The 11,584-nt window shown below is 33.9% G+C and overlaps 1 protein-coding gene across 1 annotated transcript; it reads left to right on the forward strand.

Annotated features, from left to right (window-relative positions):
- The first annotated feature begins 6,750 nt into the window (after positions 1 to 6,750).
- Positions 6,751 to 7,504, forward strand: LOC6046372 (protein G12). The gene is made up of 2 exons (XM_001863553.2): positions 6,751 to 7,289; positions 7,344 to 7,504. Exons 1-2 carry the CDS (start codon positions 6,768 to 6,770, stop codon positions 7,452 to 7,454), a joined length of 633 nt encoding a protein of 210 aa, XP_001863588.1. The 5' UTR covers positions 6,751 to 6,767; the 3' UTR covers positions 7,455 to 7,504.
- Positions 7,505 to 11,584: the final 4,080 nt, after the last annotated feature.

An 11,584-nucleotide genomic window follows, 5' to 3' on the forward strand; every position in this document is an offset into this window, starting at 1 on the left:
GTTTTTCTTGGAAAATTTACATTTTTTCAATGTTTTTTTTATTTTTTCAATGTCTAAATAAAGGTAATATTACATCATAAAAAAAGTAATGTTAAATCATAAAAGAGTAAATAATAAACCTTAAAATTTTACAACTCCCTTTTTTTGAAACTGGATCTCCAAAATCTTTTCTTCACTCAAAAAATGTTAGAAATATCTTTTATAAAGCAAATATTATCAAACAATTTTTTAAATGAAATTTCCTCTACAAATGTGAATATTTACAGCGTTTTCTGAGTCATATTAATTATTCCACATAAATTGACATAAAACGACATTGAAAATGAGATATATCAATCATAAATTTGTTCAACTATTCAAAATACAACTGTTTTATTGTGTGATACAAATTCCATTATTTGAAAATAAAATTGAGTATAATTTCTTAAAGCAAGCACGGGAAATCAGGTTAATGGACCATCCATAAACCACGTGGACACTTTTTTTTAATATAAGACCCACCGTCAAAAAAAATCAAATAACTAAATAAGGAAATCAAAGTGAAATTTCTAAAAATAAGAAATAACGTCATGATTCGAATTCCTGGACGCTTCAAAACCCGGACACCTCATCTTGTTTTATCAATTATTTGGATATAAGTTCGCATTATGAATGCCAAAATTGTGTTATTTGATGAATTCTAACACCAACTTTCATTTGATGTTTTGAACGCTGTTTTTAGTGCCAAAACAATAAAATAAAATAAAATTAAAATTTACCAAAAAATGTGAAACATTTCACTGAAATATTTCATAGGCGTCCGAAGCACCAGGAAGAAATAGAAGAAATTTATGGTTTTGATTTCCTTAAATTCTAGCAATTGTTTATATAAAATATCGATTGTTTTGATGTTAACAACTTATTTTGAGACCAAAAGAATGTCTTCCTCTAACATTTCAGTCCAAATTTGTGTGATTCATAAGCAAAATCGAGTGTCCGGAATTTGAAGCAAAAGTGTCCTGGATTCGAAACACAAAAAGTAATTTTTATTTCAAAATTGTGATGAAAAATTGTTGGAAAAGATATATTTTGCATGAATCATCTTAAAACAGACTGTTTATACTGCATCCTATTGATATTTTTACATTTCCAACTTATTACATGATTTTTTTGCCAGCTATAACAAAAATGTTATAATACTACGTGTCCGAATTTCGAATCATGACGTAATTGATGTTTTGTTTATTTCAGTGTGTTGCAAATCCCGAGCAGGGGTAAATAACACGGGAATACCAAATTTTGGTATTACTTGGGCAAATAACAGCGACCAAAATGTGCCCTTGGTTGCCCAGTAATAGATGGTAAAATACCATGAAATCATACCAAAAGCTTGTATGTGGAAGGGCACAACAATACCATACCATGTTATTCCAAAGGTAAAATAATACCACAAAATAAAATCATTTCAATACCAAGTTGAGGTCTTCTGGATTTTTGAACATTGCTTGAATACCAAAACTTGGTATTGTCATGGTTTTAATTTTAGGTATTCCCGCGCCCTTGGAAAATCATATTTTGGTATTCCTGTGGTCTTCCACATCCATGATTTTGGTATGATTTCATGGTACTTTACCATCTATTACTGGGCAACCAAGAGCACATTTTGGTCGCTGGTATTTGAACAAGTAATACCAAAATTTGGTATTTTCATACCATTTTTAGTGCAGCAGTTGCAGTTAGTGAAAAAAACGTAAATGATCCTTATGCAACAACCAAATCTACTCACCTGATGATTTCATGTTGTTTTTAGTGATATTCTTCACCACACCGAATGCATTTGTCATTGATGAACGGCCTGTGCTTGAAGTTCTTGAAGCTTCAAATAACAAAAAAAATCAAATGAAATAACAAGATTGAAAAATAAGTATTAGGGTAGGGTAGTCATCAATGAGACACTTTTGGTTTTCAACTTTCAACGATTTTTCTAATTTTTTCATCAGCATGTTTTCATGAGCTTTTTGTTGCATTTTATTTCTTTTAGTGTGTTCTAACATTGACCGAAATATGAGATCGATTCGACATGTACAGCCAGAGTTATTCAACTGTCTCATTGTAGACGCACTTGGCAGGAACAATGAGACAGCTGGGGAACAATGAGACACTCTACGAAAATCAATACTTTTCTAGTAAAACATCATGTTTTTGTATTGTTCCATTACAGATGACTTGCCTTGAACATTTTAGAGCAATTTTGCCAACATGAAACTTTAATTAACAAAAGTTATACTAAAAAGTATTTAAATTTTGTAAAATTTATATATTTATACCAAATAACTTTGTATGTCTGGTTAAATGAAGTTAAAACTCTATAAATATGCCAAAAATCACTTTCCATTCATGTTTTGAAAGATTTACATGGATTTTGAAATGTTTTATGAAGAAAAATCAAAGTGTCTCATTGTTACCCATGGGCTAACATGAGTGGGGAACAATGAGACAGCCCTGGATTCTGGGTATATTCAAAATTTTGGCCAATTCTGATGAAAGGACATTGTAGCCCAACTCAATCCCTATGGAACGTCGAAAGAAATTTGAAGAAATATTAGTTTTGGTGTAAATGGCAGCCTACAAGAGAAAAAGTAATTTTTGTCCATAGTTTACTTTTACACCTCAGAATCAAACATTTATGAATAACTTTTCAAGGGAGCGTCCATAACCAAAGCCACCAATATGACAGACGTGTATCCAGTAGACAAACCTTTCCCCCAAATATGAGCCTGATTGGTTGAAACTACGAATTGTGAGAGCCATTTTATCATTGTTCCCCGTGTCTCATTGATGACTACTCTACCCTATTAAAATGAAACTGGATTAAAATTCACCAAAATACATCTGTTCTGTTCATTCTGTTGATTGACTCGTTTTTCAAAGTATTTGGTTATCCCAACTTAGAAAAATTTCAACGTTTTTGAAAAAAATATTAGTGGGTATATCACAAAAAAAAATTTAAATCAGCTTTAACATTTTTGGGTTTCAAGTCATTTTAGCGCAAAATTAATTATCTCGTCAAAAATTTAAAAAAAATCCATAGTTTCAGAGAAAATTGATGAAACCTTTCAATACCAAAATAATACCAAAATGTGGCATCCTGACTTAGAATTTTTTCCACAATGTCAACTCATTTCTGTAGGGGGTATATCAAAAATGTTTAAAATCAAGTTTGAAATTTCCGGTTTTCAATGAAAGCATTCGCTTTGAGACCTCGTTTTAGCGCAAAATTTATTATTTTGTCAAAATTGGTCAAAATTTTCCCATAGTTTCAGAGGAATTTGATAAAACACTTTAATACCAAAATAATACCAAAATCTGCCATCCTGACTTAGAAAATTTTTCACAATTTCAAGTCATTTCTGTAGAGGGTATATCAAAAATGTTTAAAATCAAGTTTGAAATTAACGGTTTTCAATGAAAGCATTCGCTTTGAGACATCATTTTAGCGCAAAATTAATTATTTTGTCAAAATTGGTCAAAATTTTCCCATAGTTTCAGAGGAATTTGGTAAAACACTTTAATACCAAAATAATACCAAAATGTGGTGTTCGACCATTGACAAATTCTGCAATTTTGCAATATCAAAACAATACCTTAAATTGGTATGATACCACATTTTGCTCTTGCATAATCCTTAAGACAAATTTTTAAGGGTCCAGGAATACCAAAATTTGGTATTGATACCAGAGAAAGGTATTATTACGCATTTCTCTTGTTATTTACCCATGCTCGGGAAACGTTTTTTTTTTTTGCCAGATTTTTAATTTTCGTCAAATTCAAAAATTTTGAAAACTAATGCTTGCAAAACAACTGAACTTATGTTAAATGCACTTTAATACACTTTTTTCCATTTAAGTATTGAATGAAAAGCATGTTATATCAAACTTTAATACATTCATATTTTTTCGCCTTTATGTTATGTATTTTTCTTCTCTGCTAGGTGATTTCTTTCGTTATTTTGAAAAAAAAATCTATTGAATTTTTGAGGTCAGACTTAAAACTAAACCAGACCCTATAAGCAGACATGCATCGGCACTATGAGCTCTTTTTAACGGCACTCAGCTTGTTATAGATAGCATTTTCGTTTAAAGCAATGTTATGCTTGTTGCTAGGTAAAAATCTCTTGATTTTGGCTTGAATAATGTGTAGAAAACAATGGTTCATTGGAAAACCCGATTTTAGCTATATGTTCATGTAAATGTTCTCTTTAGCTCTCAAGAAGAACTTCTTAAAAGCTCTTTGAGTGCAATTAAGAGTTCTTAACCTATATCTCAGTTAGGTTTCAAAATAATCTCTCAGGGTCTTCGGGAGCCTAAAAGACAAGCGTAATTAGCGTATTCTAATCACTGGCACAACATGCTGGGTATCTTCTACGTGAAATGCCAAACAAGTTCTTCTAAAAGAGGAGTTAGAGCGGATGCATGTCTGCCTATAAGTCCACTAATCTGACCATAGACAACACCTGAAAATTTAAGACATAGAGTAATAAACAAAAGAGACTTAGCACAATGAAATTAAATTATTGATTAATTTGTTATCTAGGTAGAAATCATTTTTTAAGTAATTAAATTTAACGAAACATGCATGCATTTTTAAAAAAAGAATCGCATTTTTCGCAAGAAAAGGTAAAAAATATAAAACGACACACGTTTTTGCAGCTTACAAATTTCACTTTGCTATCAGAGTGTTAATAACTTCCACGTTTAAAAATGTTAACAAAATATACCGAAAAAAATGTTAAATGAAAATTCAAAAGCTTTGGGCAAATAAAAAAACTATTACTTCTTTAAGTTAATAAAATTTCGTACAGATCTATATTTTGCGAAAACTTCCGTACAAAAATTCCGGTCTGTTAAAAATCCGCGAAAAGGGTCGAAAATCCGTACGGTAAGGAAACAATCCGTACAGTTGGTAGCCTTACTCATAAGTATAATTATTAACTTTATAAAAAAATACTTGAATATTACGGGACTTGGAGACTCTTTTTCGCAACGCTCTCCTTAAATACTAAATATTTATTTAATCAGAGTGTTCAAAATATGCTCAATTTTGCAAAATGAAAACATTCGTAGAATTTATCAAAATTCTTTTTTTTTTTTTACAACCTGCTAATTGTTTTTATTGGGAATTGATAAGTTCTTTTTTAAGAAAAGGAAACATTCAAAAAATCTATATTCATGATGATTGTATTGACTTTCATTGAAACAAATGAGATTTTCAAAAAAAAAAAAAAATAACCTGGCATAAAAAAAAGTTAAAATAATTCTCTAATTTTTGAGAATTTGTATTTACTATTTTATAGAGAATTAGTTATTCGCTACCATCGCTGCCGCTGGGTGCTCAGTTTTTGCCACCGCACTCCGGATCTACCCTGCTGGGAGCCCTCGGAACTTTGCAGAGAGTGCTTCCGAGAGGGATCCTCATTCAACACGTATTAGACATTCATTCACGAGAGTTGATGCATGGCGAGAGACAGAGCAGCGGAGGAAAACACAGTTTTCCTTGCCTTTTTTCCCTTCTGTATTTCTCTCTCACAATAGCGCGCGAGCTAAGCGGATTAATAGTCATTTTTCCCAACCCGGCTGAAGCGACTGAGAAGCCTTCCCCCCCCCTGTTCGGAGACCATTGTCACCCGGACGATGCTGGTATTTATTTCGTACCTGGTGTGTACCAGATCCCAACACAACATTTCAACATGGCCCGCGTGGTTGCTGTGGCTGCTGGGAGGATGATGGAGTATCATAATTTCACCTTTTTCTCTAACCCTTTTCTTTTTTTTTGTCCTTGTCTAACTGGAGCGTTTCGGATGTATTCTGTGTTTCAACTTTTTGCTCCCGAAAGTCCTTATCGGCTTAGCTGGCTGATGCTGCTCGTGTGCACTATGGAAACCTTGGGTTAGAATCATTTTTTTTTTTCTCCTGGAAACCGACCACACACACAGTTAGATGCATAATGGCAACCATTCACCCATTTTAATCGGCACAGGTGAATTCAAATTGGACGCAATTACGCTTTTATGTTTAGACAAAAGGAAGATAATACGATATGCCTATGAAGTTCCAACTCTGTGTGTCTATTAAAGAGCTCAATGTTATCTAAATTAATTTAATATATTAATAGAAATTTGTTATAGAAATTCCTGAACTATTTTGTTAATTTTTAGATGATTTGTCCTTTTTTGAACAAAGAAAAAAAAAATTAAAAATCTAAACTTTATCGCATTTCAAATCTAACCCAATGACGCAGTACTTTCCCTCCGAGAGCCAGGATTTCTGCGCAAGCTGATTTTTTTCAGATCTCCGAAATCTACAATGGCTCATAATAACAGCGTGTAAGCCTTACCGAATCCCCTTGTACAAACAGCCGTTTTGAGCCGTGGCTGCGTGCGCCGTCAGCCGAAACGAATCATTATGATGGATGCCAACAGATGACAGAGAGAGAAACGCAGATCTTCGCAGCATGCACCATCATTGGGTGAGGGAACGAAACGTACAGTTTTGCTTTGAGCGCGTGCGACCCTTATGCTCAATTACGGTGGCATTGTGTTGTACTAGGTTATGTTATCTGGCTAATGATGGATTTGCCTTGTTGAATTCGGTGCGATAGAGCAGTCTGAAAACAACACTTCAAAAATTGCTATCTTAATCCGTTTGTTGAAAGCACTTGAGAAAGTACTATAAAAACCGTCGAGTCCGTCGAGTTAGCATCACAACCGTAGTACACCCCCTCAACCAACCATGAAGATCTTCATCGCGTTCGCTGCCTTGGTGGCCTTTGCCAGTGCCTCCGCCATCCCGGAAACCCGCGGCCTCAAGGAAGACCTCAAGGACTTCCTGGCCCTGGTCCCGGTGGACAAGCTGACCTCGCTGGCCCTGGACTACTACGCCAACGACAAGGAAGTGCAAGCCGCGTTCGCCTACCTGCAGGACAAGGAATTTGCCGCCATTTGGGATCAGCTGTTTGCGCTGAAGGAAATCAAGGATCTGCTGAACTACCTGCAGGACGCTGGTCTGGATGTGTACCATGCGTTGAATGTGGTCGCCGACCTGCTGGGCTTGAGCCACGTTAAGCCGATTCGCCGCGAAGGGTTGATGAAGACCGGAGGACTCAGCGGATTCCTGGAGGAAGCTCTCGCGTTGCTGCCCAAGGACCAGATCAAGGCCCTGTTTGAGGAAAAGCTGAAGACCAGCCCCGAGTTCAAGGCACTGTTTGAGAAGCTGCAGCACGCTGATTTCCACAAGCTGGTGGAGTTTTACAACGTGAGTATTGCGTATTTCTTGAGTTGATAAGTACTGATTGAATCGTTTTTGCAGAACTCTAAGGAGGTTCAGTCGCTGTTCCAGAAGTTGCGCGAGCACGGAATCGATGTCGACAAGTTCGTTGAACTGGTGGCCTCGTTCTTCGGTTGGGGAAAGTTTTGGTAAAGCTAGTCACTATGTTACTCTGATCATGTAATAAATCACATTCAATCGAAGTCCATGAGTTTAATTATTTGTAAAAAGTTTGCGGCAAATCTCCTCCAACAATTTTGCCCCTCCCAGCTTCATTTGCGATGCAACAAAACGTCATTACTTCCCTTGTAGCGATTCGGCCAAAATTTGAAAACATATTTCCGTAACTACAAACGCCGCGCAACTATTGCCTCGCTGCTTCCCCTCATTAGAAGTGTAATATTTACAGCGATAGAGAAGAAAAAAATCGCTCCCTTGTGATCAGGAAAAATACACAGTGACAATTTTTATGTTTAAAAAATGTATCCGTCTCCGTACCCGGGCGGCAACTATACGACCTTATTGATTTATGGGACGGCTTGCACGGCTGAACGACGGCGAACCCCTCTCAACAACATTCTGTCCTGCGCCGGGATGAAATTTACGGGACAAAAAGTGCATTTCGACTCTCCAGGCTGAGGGTGAAAGTGATCGATATCTTGGATTTAACATCTAAGGAAGGACCGCCGTCGTCCCGGGATTTGTCGTAACGTTTTTGAAGTGCGTTTGTTGGCGTAATTAAAAATTTCCCTTGTTGTCACCTAAGCTGGCGCACATGTTCGGAGAAATTGAGCGTTTTACGCGTGATTGACTTTGAAAGGAGTGCGACTGTTGGGCGATTGTATGCGGGCTTTGAAAGGATTTTTTAAATTGATTGATTCAAAGGAAACACCCATTCTGGGAAGAAAAGAGGTTGAAGGAGTTGTTGCACAACAATCGTGGCATGCAAACAACTTTCACAGAAACAATTTAGGGACTAATTGAGTTACCCACCCAAAATCTATAATAAGCCAGCAAGCGTCAAACTTTCCTTCAAGAATTTTCTAATTAGATAACAATGCAATCTCGGCTAAAACTCCAATGAACCGGGGCATATTTTCGCCCCTCCAGGGATCAGACCATGAACTTTGAGCGCTCGTCGTCCATATTCTCTAATCCATCACTCAATATTATTCAACGGCTAACCATCCCCGATGTTGGCATCAAAGTTATTCTTCCTTGGCATGAGTCAGTGGTGTAAACCTTTGGCGTCAAACAACCAGCAGAAGCCAGCAAACCAAATAAGCCAAAAATTCCAATATTCTCCTTATAATTAGTTTTCCGCTCGCATATGTTGGCATGTGCAGGGGAGGCTGGATTTAGATGAAACCGTTACAAGAAGCTATTCTCTCTTCAAAATTTCAATATTTTTACAATATTTAGTACTGCAATTCATTAAAAATCATTATTATGAATTAAAAAGCTCATGATTCAATAAATAGCCCATGATTACTTTTTTCCAAATCAGAAAATTAATTATCGTCAAAAAGACTAACCAACGTGCCTTTTCCACTATTATATAGTGATTTCATCCAAAATATCTTCTTTCAACCCTTATATATCCCATTAAAATGAAAAAAGTTTTTATTTGAATATAAAGTATGTTTTAAAAAGTTTAACGAAAATCGAAATGAGGTGGAGAGAATGTTTTAATAATCTGCGTGAGTTAAAAAAGTATTTTTCAGGTAGTTATTTCAGATAGAATTGTTTCTGAGCTCAAATTTGGTTCACATTTTTTTTGTTTTTTTTTTTCTATATTTTTTAAATCACTGGGAAAACGCAATCACAGATACATTTATAGTCAATTTAAGATTTTTGCAGAAATAAAAAGAAATAATCCTAAATAACCCATACCCATCCTGTTATAATTTAGACTGTCAATTATAGTTGTTTGTTTTAAATTAGCAAAAAGCAAGTTATTATTTACAAAAACAAAACTTATTTTGAAACAATTTCACTTTAAGAGTTTTAAGAACTCTTAGTAGAATTATTAAAATATTTATGAACTTTTAAATCAAGATCATTAAATTAGCAAAGCATTAAATTTTAGTTTTTGATAATAATGTATTATTATTCATCACATATATAGCAGATTTTATGATTTATTTGGGTTATTTTAAGCTATATTGTCAATATCAGCTACAAAAAAAAAATACTAATGATTTATGGGCGAGTTTCAGTTTAAAGAATTTCCAAAACACTGTATTTGTTTATAAGCTTAACAATGTAACAGCAGCTGAAGATAAATTCAATTCATAAATTTAATAAAATAAATATATATGCTCGCAAACTCACAACAAACATCCAAAGTTTTGAAAATAACACGTGTTTCAAAATTGTCACTTAAAAATGTTTTTTTCTGGATTTTAAACAACACATCTATTTTATTAATAATTTCAAAACAATCAAATAAAATATGAAAAATCAAATGTATTCTAACAATAAAATCTGAGTACAATTTTTCGAGGAAAATCGTTTTTAAAAATATATATTATTAAAAGGATTTTTTTTTTCAATCATTTGCAGCCTGAAACGGTGATGAGATAGAAATTTGGTGTCAAAGGAACTTTTATGTAAAATTAGACGCCCGATTTGATGGCGTACTCAGAATTCCGAAAAAACGTAGTTATCATCGAAAAAACACTATAAAAGTTTTAAAAACTCTGCCATTTTCCGTTACTCGACTGTAAAAAGAATTGAGACATGTCATTTTAAGGGAAATTTAATGCACTTTTCGAATCTACATTGACCCAGAAGGGTCATTTTTTTTAATTTAGAACAAAATTTTTCATTTTAAAATTTCGTGTTTTTTCTAACTTCGCAGGGTTATTTTTTAAAGTGTAACAATCTTCTACAAAGTTGTAGAGAAGACAATTACACAAAATTTGATATAAAAACATAAGAGGTTTTCTTATACACATTACGAGTTATCGCGATTTTACGAAAAAAGAGTTTTGAAAAAGTTACTTTTTGCGTTTCTCTTTGTTTCGTCGTCCGTGTCTGTCGCGAGTGACCATGAACGGCCATTATAAACGACGAAAAAATACTTTTTTTCTTAAAATCGCTATAATTCGTGATTTTTATAAGCAAGTCCCTTATGTTTATAAATCATTTTTTGTAATTGTCTGCTCTTCAACTTTGTAGAACATTGTTACACTCTTAAAAATAACCATGCAAAGTTAGAAAAAACACGAAATTTTTAAATGAAAATTTTTGTTCTAAATGAAAAATGACCCTTCTGGGTCAATGTAGATTCGAAAAGTACATTAAATTTCCCATAAAATGACATGTTCCAAAATTTTTTACAGTCGAGTAACGGAAAATGGGAGAATTTTTAAAACCTTTTTAGTGTTTTTTTTTGGATGAAAAATACGTTTTTTTGGAATTCTGAGTACGCCATCAAATCGGGCGTCTAATTTTACATAAAAGTCCCTTTGACACCAAATTTCTATCTCATCACCGTTTCAGGCTGCCAGTTATTGAAAAACACCTCTTTTTTCGCATGTTCGAAAATGGAAGGGGTCGTACCGCCCCTCCGTCACGAGATATCAAAAAACGGACCTCAGATTCGTGATGACAAAAGTTACCCTTTATGACAAAGTTTCACGCAAATCAAAGAGGGATCGGGGCAACTTTTCCCGATTTCGTGTGAGTTGATAGAGAATTGCCCATTGTAAGAATGTTCAATAACATCAAAATGAATCAAATGAATCAATAACATCAAAATCAAATTATAGTAGAAAGAAACTCCTAAACTGTATTACACAGAAACATTTTTAGTAAATTTTAATGCTTCTTTTATGTTGTAACTGTAACGCCATTTAGACTAAAAAATTGTCATTACAACAGAAAGGCGGTAAAATTACATATTTTCAGAGGTTTTTAACACTTTTTCTGACATAAAATATGTACCCGTTTTTAGATGTTATTTTACCATGTTTTTTTTACTGTGTAAGTTATAAGAAATACAAAATTGTGAATTGATTTTTACTTATAAAATCAATTGAATTGAAATTGAGTTGGTAGACCAAAAAATATTATATGCTGGAAATTAAAAAAAAAAACCGTATTTTGCCAAAGACTTCATGTCAACTGTGTTTTAACAACTGCTTTTATTTCAAAAAAATAATACATTACAATAAGTACAGTGCCATCTCTTTTTTTGGCAATAACCAATTTTGACCTCTCAGTTTTAGCAACAAAAAACACGTGGTCATCAATATTTATGCAGTTAAATATCAAAT

The sequence above is a fragment of the Culex quinquefasciatus genome, chromosome 2 (assembly GCF_015732765.1).
Source record: "Culex quinquefasciatus strain JHB chromosome 2, VPISU_Cqui_1.0_pri_paternal, whole genome shotgun sequence".
NCBI classification, from domain to species: Eukaryota; Metazoa; Arthropoda; class Insecta; order Diptera; family Culicidae; genus Culex; species Culex quinquefasciatus.